This window comes from Dromaius novaehollandiae, chromosome 12 (assembly GCF_036370855.1).
Source record: "Dromaius novaehollandiae isolate bDroNov1 chromosome 12, bDroNov1.hap1, whole genome shotgun sequence".
NCBI lineage: Eukaryota > Metazoa > Chordata > Aves > Casuariiformes > Dromaiidae > Dromaius > Dromaius novaehollandiae.
Window position 1 is genome coordinate 13579064 of NC_088109.1, and position 20454 is coordinate 13599517.

The 20454-nt window shown below is 42.6% G+C and overlaps 1 protein-coding gene across 2 annotated transcripts in view; it reads left to right on the top strand.

The window, feature by feature from the left end:
• Nucleotides 1-20454, top strand: part of CHCHD6 (coiled-coil-helix-coiled-coil-helix domain containing 6) — a 116256-nt gene that overhangs the window by 43328 nt on the left and 52474 nt on the right. For both annotated transcript variants that reach the window (XM_026093144.2, XM_026093145.2), the window contains one exon: nt 18996-19066. In XM_026093144.2, the coding sequence (XP_025948929.2) occupies nt 18996-19066 (71 nt within the window). The remainder of the gene's footprint in view (nt 1-18995; nt 19067-20454) is intronic.

The following is a 20454-nucleotide window of genomic DNA, read 5'->3' on the forward strand; positions in this document are numbered from 1 at the left end:
TTGAACGTGTGTGTGTATAATCAATCTCTCTCTCTCTCTCTCTCTCTCTCTCTCTCTCTCTCTCTCTCTCTCTCTGCATGTGTGTGTATTATATATATAAAATAAATAAATAAAAGACAGATGTCAGTAAGGGCATAAGGGGGGGGTAGGAGCTCTGAGGTAGAGGTTTTGCTTCCTTTTCTGCTTTCAGATGAGATGGTCACTCGATGTGGGGTCACTTGGTTGTTTGGAGGCAGTGGGCTGGGGATGAATGGAAATATTGGCTCACTGTGGAGTTAGGAAGCCTAAATATCTTCTTCTAAGGAACAAGCTGTTAGGAATTGCCCCTTCTTCTGCGCTTATTCATACCCTTGGTTAAACTTGGTCCTCATTTCTGCATGATAACAGAATTCAAAAGTAGGACACTTACAGATTTGGTTTTGAAGGGTGTTTTTTTTTTAACTGTTGATGTAGAGAACTAAGTACCTTCCTGGTAGGATGCTAAGAGTAATTGTGTTGTATCTGAGGAGTGTAGCTCTTAGAACACAGTAGCTGCTTCATGGGATCAAACGCAGACTGTCCTCTCTCTTCTGAAAGTGGTCACTTTTCAAAGACTTCAAAGGAAGATGAGAAAGAAAGAAGAAGGAGAGGAGGGGGAAAAAAAAAAGCTTTCAGAGAACAGCCTTGAAAAGTGTCTTTCTAAGAGTTATCAGAGGCTGACACATGCCTTCTTGCGTGAGAGTTTATCTTCCTTCGGTGTTTTTATTCACTCTCATGGAACTTGGGTTACTTTCATCGTTCATCTAAATGTCACAGCCATTTTTTCTGAATTCTGTTTAGCTCTTTGCCTCAATATCATGTGGCATTGGGTTCCACAGGTGAACTGTATAGCCTGTCTGTTTTTTGTTACCACTTTCAAATATTTGTTTTCATTTAATATTTTGTATGTGAAAGGGATAAAAGGAATTCTGTTTGTTATAGGTCACCTGTAGGCTTCTGCTCTGTTCCCTCTTTTTATCTTCCCGTTAAGCTAAGCAGTCCTCACCTTTTCAGCCTCTGCTTGTGTGAACGATTTTTAGAGGTTTCTCATTCTACTTGTTTGTCTTTGGGCTCTTTTCCCCTTGCTGCTCTGTCTTTGAGATGTATTGACCGCAATTGAACTGAGTAGTTCCCTTGAATGCAGCAGATTGTGTGAATACATTATCCCTTTATTTCTGTAATCTCGAAAAGAGTGCTATAATCTACTGGACAGAGCACACAAGTGGAAGCAGAAAACTTCTCATTTTCTAATAGCTGTTTCTCTTTTGGGAGTTTGAAACAATTACTTAGCCCATCTATCTCAGTTATTCCATCTATAAGATGGAATAGCTTATAATGTGAGGGCAAAATGTTGTGAAACAGTAAAGCTATAAAAATGCTAAAAGCATTTTGCCTTTAGTTTTACATGAGGTGAACTATGGGCATACCTTGTTTCAAATGGATCTTAAACTCAGGTTCTTTAGCACTCTCTTCTATTTATGTGTTCATGGCAAAGGGCATTTATTATAAAAATATTCTCAGTGTTTCAGCAGAAATATTCGTTATTTGTGAGTTCAAGAAAGGCACTCTCCTCCTCTTCCTTGCCCCATCCTCCCCACGTGGATAATTTGGCTTTTGTGTTTTTAAATTTTCTGCTAAAGCATTGGAGGATGTAAGACTGAGGGCAGCCATGCTTGGTCACACCAAGGATGCATTTAGTTCAATACATCGTTCCTGACTGTCTCCAAAAGTGGATGCTCAGGGATGACTGCAAGAACAGGGCAAGTGTATATACTTGCCCCAAATGCTTTCTCAGCCTCTGGTCACTTGTGGTTCAGATACTTCCCAAGATGTTTGTGTGTTTACTAATCCTAAATGGATTTCCTTTCCATCAGGTTGTTCAGTTTTCTCTTGAACTCAGTTTGTAGCAAACAGTTCCCTACCTCAACTGTAGGTTGTATGAAGAAACTTGTCCTTCCGCCTGTCTCGAACCAGATTCCTGTTAATTTCATTTGATGATCCAGGTTCTCATGAAGAAGAGACAGTGATGGATAAGTTCTTGTTTCCCTTTGTGCCTCTTATGGCTTTGTAGATCTCTGTCATATCTCCCAGAGCCATCTCTTTCTAGGCTGAAAGGTCCTAGTTTACTTACCGTACTTAGATCATCCTTGCTGGTGGTCTTTGAAACTTTTCCACATCTACTCAATCCTCTTTGCTTGTGCAGTTCTGGTTCCCACTCCTCAATGTTCAGGATTTGGGTGAACCAAAGATTTATAGAGTAGTCTTGTGAGAATTGCTATCTGGTTCTCTGTTTCTTCCGTAATAACACCTGACACTTGACTTGCGCTTCTGACTCCTATTGAGCAAGTGTCATGCACTGCCACTCCTAGCAGTGTTCAGGTCTCCTGAGTGCAGATTTGAATGGATGAAGTAGTTAAACGCTGGGATTAAACCAATCGTATGATTTGTTCTTGGGAGGTATTCTTCCTCCGCTTCATCTTCCGTATTAGATTGTCACGGTGTGTGTCTGTGTGCGTAGGAGTGCTAGGTTTTGTTCTGCCTCCAGTGTGGTGTGTACTTCTCAGACTTTTTTTTTTTCTTGATATCCCTCATCTTCCCCACTTTCCTCTAGTGGTTCATTATATTGGGTGGGAGGGTTGGTTTTTAGGTTGCTTACAAGTCTTTTGTTTTGAGATGTTTAAAAAGTATTTTGGTAATCAGAAAATTACAGGAAATAGGTCCTCCGAACTGTCGGTTTCTTGCATGACTCCGTAACTGCGGGAGTTTGGAACCGATGATGCGAACTTTCCCTTAGAGGCCCGTGTTCCCGACGTGACTAATCTCCAGTAAGGAATCCAGCATGAGACCTTGGTAACTTGTTGAATTAGAAGCAGTGCATTGAGCATGAGGCTAATCCAAGTAATTTTGCATCTTATTCATGTAACTCTGTGCGTGGGTGTCTTTCCCCCCCCCCCCCCAAAAAAAAAAGGTGAGCCTTGGCTCAGCTGATGTTCAGCAAGTTTTGTACTCTAGTATTTCTCCGAGTAGACAGAACGTGAGTTGGGCCTGAGATTCTGTGAGAAGACTGTAGAAACACCCAATTTGAAAAGCTTAAGCTGATGCTCTATGTTTTAGAGAGAAGCATGAGGGGGAGGGAGAGAGGGAGCTTGGTATAAACAGTTAACATAGATACTGCTCAGAACTGGGATTTGTCTTAAGTATTTGTATTCTGTATATGTATTGTCCTGCCATCTCCAAATAGCAGAAACATCCTTGCCAAAGTATAATAAGAAAGAAATGCAGCCTCTCCAGGAATCCTTCAGATGTCAGTGGATTTCACTTAGCATATTAGTTGTATACTTTCTCCCAAGTAAATATTTGCTTGATTCCTTCTGCTATTTGGCCTCTTTTTTTGATCTAACCTGGCAAAGGTTAAGGGCAGTGCTACAGTACAGCAAAATACGATAGCTCTTTGGAGTAGCGTAAAGCAGCAGAGAGAGGCTGAAGGTAATCTTGGCAGATGAAGTGAAACTCCTTGCTATAGATTGATTCTTTTCTTTGTTTGGATTTTCCTAAGCTCCAGCTCCCACGTTATCTTTTATTAGGTGGCTATGGACTACTGTGAGCAGTGGGTACATTAATATGCAAGGTTTTCTGCTTGTAGCTTTTCAGAACGGTAAGTAGCAGAAGAGGTATTCATAAGCTGTGGTGTATTTCTGCAAGTGGGAAAGGAACGCATTAAACAAATACCATTTTTTATTAATAAGATTGACTGCACCTTTTTCTCTGCTTAGCTTCACAAATCTTGTAATTTTGTGTGTGGCATTCACCTTGTTTGATTTGTTTAAATTAATCTCTTTTTGCCCTTGCACTTACCATTTAATTGATGTTTGTAAAGCATTTAGGATGTGTAAAGAATGGGAAAAAAGCGAACTTATTTTTGTTTGTTATTCTTACTGGTCTTCATCCTTGTTCCTGGAGCAGTCTCCCACTTGTGGTGCACCAAGGTCACCCCTCCGTTTGAATTCCTTGTCATTTCTATGCTTCCAGCAGTAACCCATCTCAATGAAAATCTTACCAGAGTAAGTAAGAGCACACTGGGAAAATATCTTCCAAATATTCTCATTGGGTCTTCGTGATGATTTTTCAGCACATTCTGCAGGGTTGAACAAACTGATGTCCCTTGACAAAGGCTGAAAGCGACTTCTATTGACAAAAACGAGCCTGTTCCATGGCTTGGGGTCCCAGCGTGTTGTGCGTCCATGAGACCCGAGGAGTGCTCACCTTGTGTTGAAAAAGAAAGCTGCGTCGAGGTGTTAGTCTTAAACTGAGCCCTCTGCCCTCTCAATGGGAGTTAAAGATTCAGTGCCCGTTTCCGAATGAGCTGATATGTCTTGGCAGGTGTCAGTGATGCCATTTACTTTCCCAGTAAAATGGCCTGTAATGTCTTAAGGCTGTGCGTGAGCTATTGCTGCGTGCGTGTAATGGCTGCTTTGTTTGCCTCCAGTCGCTGTATTGCCAGTCGTCGCTTACCTGTTACTCTGTAAAGTGCCTTGGGATACTCTGGGGAAGAACAGCCCACGTGAAACTAAGGTCTGTGCTTAAAAAATGTATTTTCCTTCCAGAACTATTTCTTGTCCCATTCTTTGTAACTGGGCCTTACAATATTCTGTACAATTTCAGGGGTTTTTTTCTCACCTAATTTGTTGAATTCTCTTTTTTCCCTCCAAACCCTTCTTCCTGCAGAAGCAGCATTGCTTTATGTGGATCTATAACAGCTAAGATCCAAAAAAGCAGTTTGCCTTTCAGGCCAGTGGAGCAATATAATGAAGCACCCACTTCATCGAATTGCTGATTTAATCTTTTGAACACAGGAAGAATAATCTGCAGTATAGCTTTCTGTAGCAGGCTGATAAGATTCTCCCCGATCATCCAGATCACTTCCCGGTGGCTTGGGCTGCCCGTCCGGCTCTGGGTGGACGTTCCCGTTCAGGCCATGGTGGAGGCTGTCAGGGTGCAGCCTCTGCGTGTTTTGAGAACCGAAGGTTTTGCCCTGTGCGAGAGTTAAATTTCTAAACAGGAACAAAATGAAAAAAAGGAACGAACCTGAAATAGTCATCTGGAATAGCTCTGACCTCCTGGTCCCTTCCTCCTTTCAGCTATTCACAGATGTTAAATGTCATGGGGGGGGGGAGGGGGAAGGAATCCTGCTTCCCTAATTTCTTCTTCCCGTTGGTGTCCGTCAGAGAAGGGTCGAGCAGCTTCCGGAGGAGGCAGCTTTTCTCAGGCTTTCTGGGAAGCGCCTGCCTGTGCAGGGAGCGGTGCCAGTGTCGTTGCCGTTGGCCGCCTTGCAAACTAAATTTCAGTACCCTGAGCTCAGTTCTCCTGTTTAATGGTTGTTTTGCTGAGAGCTTGTAAAGTTGAGTAGTTAATATACCTCAGTACACCAGCTTTCAGAGACCGGGTAAATTGATTGGTAATTTGATGAACTCAAAGAACATTTATAATAGGGTAAATAAAATGTGCCGGATGTCAGCGCTGCCTCCCTGCCTTCTCTGCAGTGTGTGTGTTCCCTCTCGGTGTGTGTTGACTGATGCAGAGTACATTACCTCGAATTACAAGGAGCTTCTATGCAAACAGCAACTAAGTGTTTGCTTCCTTTTCAGTCGGCGCGATTGGCGAAGGGATGTATTTGCAGTCTGCGTGCTGAAGGGTGAACTGTCAGAGCCTTACGGTGATTTTGTTTTCCTGGCATTTAGAGTACCTTTGCAGAGGGGAAGAAACGATGCTTATGGGCTGCTACGCTTTGGAGGAATCCATCCCCAGGCTCGACTTGTGAAATAAATGTGGCAATGTGTGGTTTGAACTTAGAGTCTTAACACTGAATTTAGCAGCTGAATTTAGATAGCAATCTGGTATCTGGTCTCATCAGTGTATCACTATGAAGACTTGTTAAAGGCGGAACAAAAAGACCTAGAATGTGATCCTGTCTGTCTCTGTTGGAACAGAAAACCAGAATATTTGTCCAGTCTAGTCTGAAGAGAATGAAACGAGAGGTGCTTTTTTCTTTCTTTTGCAAGCTTTTTCTATTACCCAGTATTTCTGGCTTACCTTCCCCCTTTTCTTAAATTCAGCCCAATTTTTCCCTGATTTCATTCTGTTATTTTCTGATTGCCTAATAGTTCAGATTTGTTTTCTCCCTTTTTGTGCTCTTTATGTGCTTGTTTATAAACAGAATGGTATTTATAAATGTGTATATACACAAGTAGCACTGTTACAGGTAAAAACAGTGCTACTTTTCTAATAGAGTGCAGTGCACACATGCACTTACACATGCACGCTCTCTCAGCCTCACCTATATTTACTGTAATGTTGTATTTTAGCGTCAGCTACACTACCCTGCTGTAGTGCTGCCTGTTATTTCCATGTAATTGGTGAACCAGAGTACAATTAATTTTTGGCCCTGTTATTGCAGTACTGGCTATTTTATGAAACTGTAGAGAGTTAGCAGAGTGAATTGATTAAATATGTTCCAGACCTTAGGCTGGAATCTGTGTGTCTGCTGGGATTTGGATGATTGAAACTTGTGCTTGTCTTGGGATATTCCAGATCTTGCAAATTGTTTTAGGCAGGCAAAACTTCCATGTGCGTATGGATTCCACTGTGCTAAGACCCTGCCTTTGAGGAGTCTGAGATTTCTGTTTCGGCCTGCAGCATTCCTTCTGCGTGCGGCAGGAAAAAAGCATCAGTGTTATGACTTGAATCGAACCAAAACCTAGGCCTATTTTAAAAGGTCCTTAAAATTCTAGCTCTGTCCTTACAGAACGCACTGTTGTCGCTTTTATGAAAAATGTGGCTTGGAATTACTCTGTAAATTGGGCTGATTTCACAGAACATCTCAATTTTGTGCTGAAGTTAAGTGGTTCAGAGACCAAACTTCAAGAAGTGACTACTCTGCCTTTTAGTGGCTGAAGTGGTTGGGTATGTGTGTTTTTCTAATACAAGTAGTTTACTGGGGGTGTGGTAAACAAGTGTTTCGCGACAGCCTAGGGCTACTTCTCTGAAGGTTTTTCCCCATCCACTGGTTATTTTATACAAGCATATGAATAAGAACTATTCCAATTTCTTGAACATACAATGCACGTTCCCAAGAGACCAGAATGACTCAGAAGTAGCTTGTAAATAACATGTTTTAATGTTCTTAAACATATGTGCACCATCAGGCCCACTGTGAGGTCTTGAACCACTGCAAATGATGCTTGTTTCCCCTGTGGCAAAACCTCCTGATCCCAGGATTATGTCTAGTGGGTCTTTTTGTTTGCTTGATTTTTCCAGGTTAGCTGGTTGTTTGGCTACGTGTTGTGCTACGCCAAAAATGATTCCAATCTCGGTTTACCATTGAACACCTTGACTCTAATCAAGATGACCTGACTGGCCCATTCAGTCTAGCCCCGTTATAAGTACACATGAAATGACTAACTTGTTTTGTAGGCTCTTTTTTTTTAATTAATATGGTAAACATACATCTTGGGCACTAGAATTGGCTGCCTTCTGTGGAGTCCAACCCTGACAAATGCTGAGAAGAGAACTTTGTCCTGTATTACGTACTCACCAGTGGAGAAGCCATCAACTCTCACAATCTGGGTGAAAGCGTGCGTGTGTCTGCATATACACATACAGGCATACATGTACACGTACACACCAGAGACAGCTTTCTGGCTGGCACACAGTTGTGGTGGCCCTCGGGAGCGAGGAGCCTGCCACCTGCTCTCCACCAGCCTCTTCTCCTACCATAAACAAGACCCAGCCGAACGCGAGCCGCGGTGGAGCGCTGCTGGTGGCAGTGGCCCGTGGGGCTGCTCAGGGTGTCCGGCGTGGGCACGCAGCTGCAGCCTGCACCCGGGGCAGCACCGCAGGCGAGATCGGCAATGGGGGAAGGCCACAAAGCCAGAAACAACAGAGCTGGCCACCTAGTCTGTGTTGGTCTCTAAGGGGCAACAGAGGAACAAGAGATGGGAGAAATGTGTGCAGGTGATGATATAAAAGTCTAAGCCTATGATTTGAGAAGACTTGTAATAACTAGGTTATTTTAAGAGCAGAACTAGCTTTTCCTTCTCAATTATTGCGCTTCAGGTCTTTTCACAAGAGGAAAGGCTTAAATCTGTCTCTCCCTTCCCCCCTCACTATTCTGAATAAAAAGCCACATTTTTTCTTATATAACTTTAAGCCTGTAAGGTTGCTGTGAGCTTGCGTGTCTGGGTCACTCCAGGAGTGCCTGGATTTTTTTCCCTCCTCTAGAGATGTCTTATGATGCATTGGGCAGTGTACAGAAATCATCTAATTTGTCCTGACATGTAGCAAGCCTTGGATTGGCTGGACTGTAGTTTTTTTGAAAGGGAGGGAACTCATCTGGGTATACAAAAATGCTCTATTGTGTGCCTGTCTGAACATGTAAACGAGTTGAGAACTTTCAGCTGTTCTCGAGAGTCATTACTATTATTTTTAACTTCGGTTTTCATAACACAGTTGTGTCTACCACAAAATTACCTTTGGCAGTTCAGGGGATTAAGAGTGGTATATGAGGCCTTTCGCCTTTAGGTCATTCCTTCAGATGCAGCTTCTGTTAGGAGCAGCAAAAAGCCATTACTTGCTGATAGCTAATCATTCATTTCTGTGCGTGGAGATGATAACTCTTCCTCCAGTTAGATGCAAGTGTTTGTTGCAGCAAAAACAAAAATTGCATCCTTGCTGTCAGTTCCTGTGATGGGCAAAGGGCGGCCTGGTAAGGAATAAAGAGTTTGTCCTTGCAAGTTGAAAATAGGACAGAGCAAGGTTGTAAGTTTGAGTATTCAATTGTTCTACGAAGAGAGGATTTTGTTCCAGATCTGCAGTGTTTGTTTATATATATATATAACTTTTTTCCTGTTATTCCCAGCAGAATTACAGTTGCTTCTCCTTGTTTGTGTTCCTATTATCTGATTTCTGAGCTCAGCAGTCCCCAGCTGAAGGGCTGGGAGTTTTGTATGGTCTTGCCCAGAAAAACTGATGTTGGAAAAACTGACGCTTCATGAGCCCAAAAACAGGCACTTAAGACACTCTTTCCTAAGCCTTTTCTTGTTACATGGTCTATCAGCTACAGCAACCCCCCAGGCAGTATTTTGGTATGAGCATCTAATTCCTGTAGGAGCTTTAAGTCTACATTTACTGCTTCTTTGTTTAGTCCTATAGACAAGCTCTTTGGTTGTTTGCTTGGAGCGCTCCGTTAGAGGTGGTGTCCAGAGATTAAGTTCTGGGAGGAGATTTAGCTTAAGTCTAGGGGTGTGTGATGCACCGTGGATGCATCAGGTATATATATATGATGATCTTCCATTTATGTTCTTGAGAAGCCTTGGCAACAAGGCTGTATGAGAATTTTCTGGTTTAATGTTAATAAGTAATTCTTCCTGTTATTTTGTAATGTGCCAAAAGTGAGAAGGCCCTTTCTTCCCTCTTCTCCTCCTCCTCTTGGATTTTATAATGAAAATATAATGTTAAATTGGTGGTGACCAAACAGTATTCAAGGCCGCATGTGATGTTGTGTACCATGGTTAAGGATGGTTTTGGCCAGAGTAGAGGAATGAAGCATTTGTGTGGCTGCCTGCACTGCCTGTTGGGGGGTGTGTGTGTGTGTGTGTGTGTGTATATGTATATGTATTAAAAAAAAAAAAAAAACAAAAAACAAAAAACCTTGCTTCTCAATAACTGTGCTGTGAAAATGCCTCTCTCACCTGATCGGTGGTTTGTGGTCCTTCTGCTGTGACTGGCTTGCATTTGGAGACTTTGCAAGCTCTTTGCCAGCTACAAAGGTGCCTCTTCAGTGCCTTGTCCTCTTCAGAAGAAACAAAACTACTCTATAAAAATCATGTGAAAGATCATCACTAAAAGCAGAGAGAATGAGACTGTCAAATGATGGAAAGGAAATTGCTTGCAAATATTTTCAGATTTCTTTCTTATCCTTTTTACCATCCCTCCCCCTTTGTCCTCCTTGACTTCTTTATCTTAGAATAAACATCGTATTTATTTTCTGTTTACTGTGTGGAGAATTTCAATCCATTTTGAATAGCAAAATAAATACAAAAAGATACTAGGGTTCTTTTCTCTGGAATAGCTGATGCCTTGCGGGGAGAAGTGGAGGTTATATGGCAGTGGTGTTGTAAAGGCAGGGCAACGGAGTCTGCATTAATGTGTTTTTTTTATTATTAGTGTTTCATGTTACACTTTTAATTTCTAAGTAATAATCAGCATTTTGTAGTAGAATTAGGTTAATAACTTTGTCAGTTGTAAAAACAAATATACACTTGGTCTATGGTTATCTAAGTGATATTAATAACGGAGAATGACATCAAGTTATCTTTCTAAGACTACTTTTGAGCTGCCGAGCTGGGAACTTTTTCCGGGTATTTATTAACTAAAGTTTCTAGTTCACTGGGAGATAAGTGAACATTGTCTCCATTTTAAAAGTGAGACCCTAATGTTTCAGGTTAATATATATATACATTTTTTATTGTAGTTTCTTCACTTTTTGGCTGTCCAGGTATGGCTTATGTCTTCAGAGGAGCTGATTACCCGTAACTTGAGTTCGAACTTTTGAATAATGAGCTCCCGAGCACCTGGAGGCAGTTACTGCAGCCGGAGGGCACCTGAGACAGCGCGGATTTGTCTCTTCCCTTCCCCGCACGCAGTGACCTGCAAAGTCACCGGCAGCCTTTTTGGCTGTAATCATTAAACCAGACTCTACTACGGGATGAAATGGGAAAAGCTGCCGCAAGCGTAGAGAGAGAGCGCTGGCTGGAAATACAAATATCTTCAGAAAATGCTCTGGGCTTAATAATAATAAAGAAAAAGTACGGTGGCAAAATAAATTGCTGCTGATACAATTTTTCTTCCTCACCCAAGTTTGCCTCTAGTATGGCAGTTTCTCTCTTAGATAAATAAATGCAAAGATGAGAATTGCTGCCAAAAACTGTCACATTTCTGGAACTTTCAGGCCCTGATTATTCACATGAAGGCCCCCCCGCCCCCCCCCAGCAGCGCAGCACCGTACTCTGAATATGTACACCCACCATTCTGTCAGATCTGTGCCGTCTGCGTCTGGTTCATCTTCTGTGTCTTTGATGTGCTCCATAACGTAGGCAAAGAGAGGTCTGATAGTCTCTCTGAAAACCTGACAGTTTGTGTGACAATCTGTCCGCGAATCCACAGGATCCTTGTCAACCAAATGAGTCTTTGAATATCAGAGGTTTTCGGCACAGTGCTTGCAGCATTGCATATGTGCTAAGGGGAAAGTACAACAGGCTTCGCTGTAACCTGAGAGATGTCTGCATTTTCCTTAATCATTTCGGGGACATCTCATCATTGCTTGTTGGCTGGTTCTCAGCCCTGCATATGTCGGGGTTATTTAGCAAAGCTTGATCTACTGGAAACTGCACATGGAGAATAATTTGCGATTGGGGTTAGAGGAAAAACCCTGGGAGGGGGTGGAAGTTGCAGGCTTTGGAAGTTGCTTCTGCTTTTTGTTTGTTTGTTTTTCTTTTTTTTATAGTGACTCTCTCCCTTGCAATTCCCTCTGCCCATTAAGGGCATGGATGTGATGCATTTTTTCTCAGCGCTCTCCAATCCTTCTGTGTATTCTCCTGCCATGGATCCCTCCTGTTCTGCATTCCTCTTGGCCTCCAGTGAATTGCATTCCTTGGCTACCTGGTATGGAAAAGGATGGGACCGTGAATATAATTAAGATTTTTAGAAGTGGGACAGAAACTGTTTATCGGTCCAGTTGCCTGCAGCTTATAAATGAGGCTTAGGGGCATTCTCAGCAGAGAAGCTGCGTGGTTCAGTCCGAGGCGGTGGGAGGCAGGCAGGGGGAAAGCAAGCCTCTGCTGGGAGCTGTATCGAGTTACTAGCACTCGCATGACGGCATCGAGCTTTAGTGGTAATGTTCCTCCCTTTCCTTCCCCAAATAAGCTGCTGTGGTGGGTCTGGCAGGGAAACGTGCTTAATGTTCTTTTATATATGACAAGTACTCGATGACTGCCTTTCTTAGTATTTTTATTTCGCCCCCATCCCCCTGAAGCGCTGGTCACTATCCGAGTGAAACTTCTCGCTGTGTAGCTTGGTATCCTTGATGTGCTGACAACTCACTTTCTTCTCTTCTCCCGTTCCCTTCGCGTCAATTCTCCATATGCTTGTCAGTCTGTCTTGGATGACGCTGTCCTGTGATCCAGCAGCTCGTGCCTGGTTTGGTGACAGATCTGCTGCTAGGCCCTGTACGTCGCTGCAGGACTTGCTGCGCAGCGGCACGGCCCGGGTGCAGGCGTTCAGCGGGCTGCGCTGTGCCCGCTGTGTGCATCGGCCAGGCCGAGGGGACCTGGAAAGCAGGTGCTGAAAAGCCCGGATGTTTAATCGGTGCCTCTGAGGCCTGTTTACCTGTGCTTGTCGGGTATAATTGATTCGGGCATTTACTGTGAATTCCTCACCTAAGACTTCCAGCTCCTATATTAAACTTCCAGCGAGGAGGGAGCACAGGGATAGCCTTCTGCAGTTTTATCATTAATCTGGGCCTTTCGCACTGCCATTGCTGTCTTTGTCGGAAAGCCTGGGTTGCCTGCTGGCATGTTGTGGCCTTTCTCTTTGAAGGTGACTTTACTTTCCAGTTTGTATTTAAAGGATTGCTGTTGTTTTATTACAGACTTTCAGAACCGTCTGCTTTAAAGCAACCTCATATAAATGCGATGCTTGCTTCTTTCTGTGCTTTTGTCCCTGCTTTCCTTGTCATTGGCTGTGTTTCTGGCTTGATGATAACATGAGGGTTTTCACATTTTCAGTGAGGCTCTTGCAAGCTCTCCAGAGTTTCTGATATCCTCTTTCTGTGGGATACACATCGGGACCTCTTTCCCTGCGCACAGAGCATAAGATGCGTATCATAGTTTTAACTGGACCCTTTCCAGGATACCTTCCCAGAGACGCTCTGACTCTGGAGTGCAGTCTTGGTGGTCCAGGGTTGTAAACCCTTTCGTAATCAGATGGAGTATCTTGAGTTCGGGACCTGCTTCTAGGAAGCCTTGGGATATAGCCTTGTTTGATTCACTCTGCGGTTTAGGGCAAGGAGTGTAGCCTTTTCATGCCTACCTTGTTACCCACAGGGTAATCCTTGCTGTGGTCCTTTTCCCCCTTCTCCCTAACCCACCTCCCAAAAGCTTTGCAGAGGTTGGTATTTTGTGGGATTTTAGCTATGCAAAGCTGTCTAGACGTGCGACAGCATTAATATCTTGCTTTCAACTGAGGATAATATTGCAGGCATGAGAAGATCTGTTCAAACAGGAATGTACTTTTGCCCATGACTGATTTAACTTTCCCATGTTGTTACTGGGGACATTGCTCTTTTTCTGGCTTTTCTGATTCTTAATCCAAAGTTTATGATCTCATAGCCTATTGCTAAAGAAAAGGATAGGATGACACAAATTAGATGCGCTCATTTCATTATTGGCCCCACCGGGAAGAGTGGATGAACCCACATGTGAACAGCAAACAACAGAGCTGTGTTTAGATGTTGGCTTTGGATAAAAATCATTTTTCCCTATCAGCAAGCTGTTTGTAGTTGCTTGCAACTTCCCTCTATTACCTTTTAAGAGAAAACATTTGAATTCCCATAAAAGCAGTTTAACCCCTGGCTTCTAGGCTCCCCATGATATGCTTTATATGCATATTTCTTTCTTGTTAATCAGCTTCTGTGTGCGTGTGCACTTGCATTTGGTAGGAATGAGAAAGCAGGAGCGATATCTTTTAGCCAAGTGTTAGCCGATTCCAACAGCGAGACTGAGCGGGAGCTTGGGAGTGTGCTCCGCTGGTGAGGAGAGTGCTGCTTGCGTTGTGTCCTGAAATTCCCAAACTCCCTGTTTTGCACCAAAGTTGATAGAAGTGATTGATTGTGTAGGCTGATACTTAACAGTTCCAAAGAGTCATCCAGTGAAAAAACTGGTTCAGCTCATCTGCCTCTGTACGTATGGGAGGGGTGCAAGTAGATGGGGTAATTTTTCAAAGCTGTTAGGAGCCATTTGCATGAGACTTGTGAGAGATCAGAACTAATGACCTGATTTGCAGCGCGTGTGAACCAGCAACCCACAAAGTCTCTGGCGCCTGAGTGTACCTTGGTTTCCCTGCGGCACTGATAGGAGCAGATGCGGTTCCCAGAGCCTGCGCTAACCGAAGCTTTTCTGTGGCTTTCTGTCCCTTATGGGAGCTCTGCAGCCAGAGCGCAGCCACACTCGCTGCCCCAGCGTGCGAGTGAGCGGGGGCCATGGTCACGCAGGGTGATCAGGATCATGTGAAGTCTTATTTCCTCCCTTCAGAAGCAGTGGGAAGGAGGAATTTGAACATCTTCCAGTTGACATTTGATGGAGGAGCAGTAACTTCTGCTTTTCCTTTGCCTTTCTCTCCTCGCCCAGTTCTGCGGCATTGCCTGCTCCTGGAGCATGACGTGCCTTTTTGCTCTAATGCGGCGCCGGCTCTCACGCTCCTTTCGGCTCGATCAGGGCTTGCGTTTGGAGGTTCGCTGGAAGCCAGCGAGCGCGAACGTCAGGAGAGGGGATCGAAGCAATGTGCCTGTCAGGTGCGAGGCAGATTGCCCCATCTAATCCCCCGGCTGTCGTCTGCAGCATTTGTCAAGGCCTCCGCTGGCCTGCTCCGTTCCATCAGAGCTATCACTAGCATTCATCTAGGCTGGCAGCATTTCAACAGCTGTTAATCCTCTTTGTATCTTTAAGCACTGTGACCACTGACAAGCTTCTATACTCTGAGGTGTCAAAATATCTCAAGATAGCTGTGGTGATTTTTTTTTTTTTTTTTTTTTTTTTTTTTTTTTAATCCAAGCACCTTCTGATCTATTGACCTGGTCTTAAACCTGATGGAGAAATCCATGTTCCGATGTCAGCTTTTGCTGCTGCTGCTTAATGTTCACAACAAATTTTGCCTGAAATTTGATTAATTTCTAGTTCCTCTTGCTCATGTTGCTCTGTTGTCTGTTTTACATGTTACTGCAAGTAGTACATGTTTCACTGAAGTTGTAAGGAATGTGGTTTAATGTCAGTGTGAGAATGAGCTTGGCAGGGTTTTCTCTTTATGCTTCAATTACTTTCCCTCCTGAAATAGCCCTGAGAACTCCTTTCTTTGCTATATTGTTTTCTTACTTTCTTTGCTGTATTGTTTGGAAAAGACCTGGGCAGTGTAGAGAGTTGTAGTAATGAGTATAGGAGCTTCTGTGTGTGGGTGCAGCGAAGGGGAAGTGCTGAATTAAAATTTCCCCGAATTTAGCTTGAAGTTTTGCTTTGGAAGGAGAATTTTCAGTCCTATATTTTTTTGGGAAGAATGGGGAGCAAGGGTTTAGCAGCAAACGTGTGGTAGAAACAGCAGGGTGAAGGAAAGTGGTTCTGTTGGTTTTTCAGCTGTAGTTATGTATTTTTATAACTTCTCAGTGTTTTTATTATTTGTTACAAACTGTCATTTAATAGCAGGGGAAATCCTTCAAATGAACGTTTCTTTGTTTAGTTTTTGTCCTCTCTGGAGAGCGCTGTCCCTGTATGACAAACCTCTGATGTTCTGAAGTTGGCTCCCCTAAGGCTCAGCTTTATTGAGAGAAGTGAAACATTTTAGGTGGTTCATTCATTCTTTCTTTGTCTCTTGTTATTTGAGTCCTTATGGTGTCCTTTGGTCATGTTTTTAAACTTATTTCTGCAACTAAGATTGCCAGGAGCTTGCTTTGATAATCGTTGGGGTCTCATGTTCCACTTTTTCCTTTGTGAGCTGCCATTTTATCTCATGTGTCAAATATTGTGAGAGTAAATTAAAAGAAACATTGACATGTTGTAATTTGAATGTTCTCTGTTTTGCTGTGTGACTGAATATCGCAGTATAAAGTTAAGGTGCTTTTGCCAAGATTTTGGGCAGCTCAGTCGTTACTTCAAATGCAAATACCACATCTTGATCCAGCTGAATAGCCTTTAGGTGTGGGTGGCCCTACTGAAGTCCCTGGAAGGGCATACATGGTTTTTTGCTTGGTTCATCACTTACAACTGTATTATAAAGTCCTGGATTTTTGTAGGCCATTGGGATGTTCTGTGCTGCCACAGTGTGAGAGGGTAAAATATTGAAATGAAGCAGGTTTGCAGCCAGAGCTGTATAGATGAGGCTACTTGGAAATTTGTTCTTGCTAAGTAAAAGCCCCGAATCACAGCACCTGCCATGACTGCACTCCCCCGAGAGGCCCTTCCTTGTCTGCTGCTCATTTAGCTCTTGTTTAGGACAAAAGCAAATGCTGCTTTCCCAAGGTAAGAAGAGGCCCAGAGGCCAAAGAAAACCTGTTTAACAAGCCTGCTTTTTGAGCAAACTCAGGTTTAAATGGGTAAAACTCTTTTCTTTTTTTTTTTTCCTTCTTTTTTTCTTCCTGGAGGGAGCCTTTAAAATAGTCATTCATAGCATTGGAAATACTGCTTCATTGGCGTTTTAGGTTTTTTTTTGTTTGGGAGGAGTGAAGGGTGAGAAAGAAAGGCTTGATTTAAAGACAAGAGGGACAGCTGGATCGCATGCAAAGACATTTCCTTTCTGTTTCTAAAACTGAGCAATTTTAATCTTTATGTTGAACATCTTCTGTGCCCCTCCTTGATCTTTGCTTTCTGCTATGTACCTTGTGGTTTCTTTGAGGACTCATTCCTTGCTCTTTTCCCTCTCCCTCACTGAGATTTTTGCCTCTCCATTCAGGTTCTCACTTGCCCACTTTTCGTGCTTTTCATCTGCTTTAGGATCCAAAGCCACTTCATCCTGGCTCCTTTCCTTGCTGTTTCTGTCCAGGTTTGTAGCTGATCTTGAAGCCGGGGCTGTCCATGGTGTTGGGTGGTTGAACTCTGTCGCTAATAACAGACAAGGTCCTACCACAACCGCTTTAATCGACAGTGAAACCAGCAAATGAATTTGTTGGCTATTTTTTTCTTTCTGGAGGTGGGTTAAATGCCGACTTCGTGCTGGGTCTCACGTACAACATATTTGTTCCTGTTTTCTTCTCCTGCTGCTGTTTCACTGCAGAGTGCTGCAGGCTAATAGCATCTGACGGGGCTACTTCCTATTGCCTGAGAAATGTTTAATTTTACTACCTTGCTTTCTCTCTTTCCCGCTTTCTCACATTTTGATCTCTCAAATCCTGTCCCTCTGAGAAATCAGGCAGTATGAAACACGAAAATTGCTTGGGAAGTAATTGGAGAAACGGTGAGACTTAGGAAACCCATGGAGATAATGCTTACACCTACTTATTCGCATTATTTAATTTTTAATGGCAAACTTAATTAATGGAGCACAGGTCTTGTGGTTTCATGTGTGAATAAGTAACAGCAGGGAGCTGAAAGTCATGAGGTCTGTTTACAGGACAGAGAAAAAGACTCCATTAAAAGCTGAACTTTTCATTAGAGGAAGGAATAAAATGGATTTAATAGCATAGAAGTTTGACCATTATGTAACAAGTAAGTAAATGAAAACATTAATGACAATTTGTCGGTAAAATGCATTTTGAAGTGTTACTCATCTGCATTTTGTCAGTTTAAGTCTGTCTCTTAGGTCAAAGTTTGGAAAAGCAAAGTCTCTTCTGTGGCTTTTTTGGTATGTGACATAACTGCAGGCACCAGAGATAAAATGCTTAAATATAGCACCTTGAAGTCTAGGCTTTGAAAACCTTAATAAACCTCCTAATTAGCTAAGCTCCACACAACTTCTGTGATATAGACAGCTGTTATCCCTAGCTTGCAGATGGAAAATGGTGACTTGCCCAGGATTGCACAAGTGGCAGAACCGCTAATAGAACTTGAGTTATATCTGTCGTTTCCCTTTTCCAACCACTGAACAATGTGCTTAGTCTCATCATGTGCAGGACCACAGCTGCATTCATGGGAAAATAAATGAGGAAAGGCAAGAATGGTATTCTATATAAAATGACCGAGTCTGGGGAGAGACAAGATAGCAGCTAGAACTGGTCCTAAATGAATAACCGTCCTCACTTTCGATACAGTTTTGTCACTTTTTTATGATAGACGATTGCATATTTTTTGCAGGTGCCTTTTCAGAGTGAGGGCCTTGCAGATGAGCTTTGAATGAGGCAACTGCAGCTTTTTTAGTATGAAGTCCGGAGGCTTTGCTTAAATCAGCTTTATCAGCAGTTAGTGCCACGAGACCTTGCAGTGAAGTAGCTCAGGGCGTGCAGCCGCTTCCTTGCACTGCTCGTGCTTGGGAGAGCTGCAAGTTCAGCGCGGGGGGGAATTTCATATGCACCCTCCATATGCAGGGGCGGCTGAGCAGTTGTCAACTAACTCTCTTCCTGTGTGAGCTCAGGAGAATTTAATGCAAACCTCTTTAGCCCTAAAGCAAGACACTCCAGACTGTTTGGCAGTGCCTTAACTGATATCTGATATGCCTCCCTATATTGTTAAAAGGGAAACATACTGCATAATTTTCTTTTAAAGAATAAGTAACAGACGTAAAAGCACTGAGATGTAAAATGAATTTTCCAGTACTAGCAGCCAGTCTTGATGCTTGTGCTTCAGTAACTCAAAAAATTCTCCACAGCAATTAAAATAAAACCCAAAAAACAAACAAAAAAGCCCCTCAAAATAACTCGTGGCTGGAAACGCCTCATTTCCATGGTTACATGAAAAAAATCAAAATAATCAAAGCTGATGGTTGGCTGTTGGACCTTTTCTCCCCGCTTTCTCTTCACGAAGGTGAAGCGCATAATGGAGGACACGTTGTGGCCTTGATGCAGTCTATTAAAAAGTAAATAAACTTTTTAGCTTTCTCTTTTGTGTGTGTGTTCTTCGACTATGCCGTTTGTTGTTGGAAATCGTTATTAACGGTAGGCGACAGCTACGCGGCGGGATGGGCTCCGCGACGGCGTTGCGCCGAGCTGAGCGTTGCCTTCTGTGTTTCAGAACGCCGAAATCTACAGGCTGACGTCGGAGCAGTACCACGAGGCGGCCACCAGCGCGGAGAAGCGGATAAAGTGAGGAGCCTTTTTTGTTCTTTTCAGCAGTTCTGGTTGCGCTTTATAATGCTCTATGTATAGCCCCAGGATATTCCCTCAAATGGCGTGTGAAGTTACCTCATGCCAGGTATTTAGGGGCCTGAGCAGTTGTAAACTAGTATTTTCTCTCTCTCTGTGCCAAGCTTGGCAGAATTTAGGATGAAGTTGTTTGCTTTTGCAAGGGGAAACATGAGGGAGGATTTGGACTAGAAAATCCAAATTCAGTGTGAATATTTTCCAGGGTTTTCAAAATGGCAGTGGAATGTGTTTAATTTCTTCAAACGTTGACCCAGTATATTTGACCTACACATTGCAACATTGGGCTAGTGCATAAGAGTATGGAAAAAGTTGCTTTTAAAGTTTTCATTGACCAGGGAAGAAAATGGTAGATAGCATAAATCTTTAGTGTGTAAATGTGAATCAAAATACAGTTGTAATTATAATGAATGTTTTCCTAGAATGAATGAAATGATTTTTCTGACCTTTTTACTCATCTTGACATAATTAGAGGACCTTTAGTGTTGTTTTTTTTTACCATGATTGTATTTAGTATCTAAATTCCATTTGTATTTGCTAGTTGTGTTATTTAGCTTATTGTTCCACATGCACTAACAGCTGCCCAAGAAAAAATATTTTCTATAATTCTTTAATATTAATGATTCCAAAGCAATTACACAGTCAAGAGAAGCACACACATCTCTGTTGGGTAAACAGTTGGCCAACATGCAGTAAACTGGAGTAGCAACATATGTAGTCCAGTTGGGTCTGGTCCAGGCTGTATGATACTTAATTGCATAAATAGATAATATAACAGTAATGGATATGTTAGTGGGGCGTGCAGTATATTGTGCTGTCTTTATTTAAAACTATGTTTGGCTGCCAAAGCATCATATAACCTGTTGTAATTTCACATTTTTGTTTGGACATTTGAGCAATAAGTTGCTAAAGAAACCAAAACAAGGCAGTTGACACATTGTGTGCATTTTCATGCAGTTTTCCACAGTAGAAGTCTAAGTTCTGTTTTTAAATAAAATTTTAAAAATTTATAGGACACGAAGCTCTGACAGTCCTCAGTCTTTTCAGTCTTTTCTGAATTTGCTTCTGTAGTTGTGTGGTCAGTTGTTGGAAATATCTCTAACTGACTTATGGGATTGTAAAGGAAGAGACTGTGACCTTGGGTTATGTTCTTTACTTGCTGTTACAGATTGTTGCTAAGCTATTTTTTGTTGTAATCTTAAGTTGGATTCCCAAGATTTAATTTGGTCTCTTCTCTGTTCCTTGTGGACGTGAAGACTGGTAATGCAGGTTACCCTCTGGTAATGCAGCCATTCCTCAAAATGGTTAGTGGCTGAGACCAGTGCAAATGT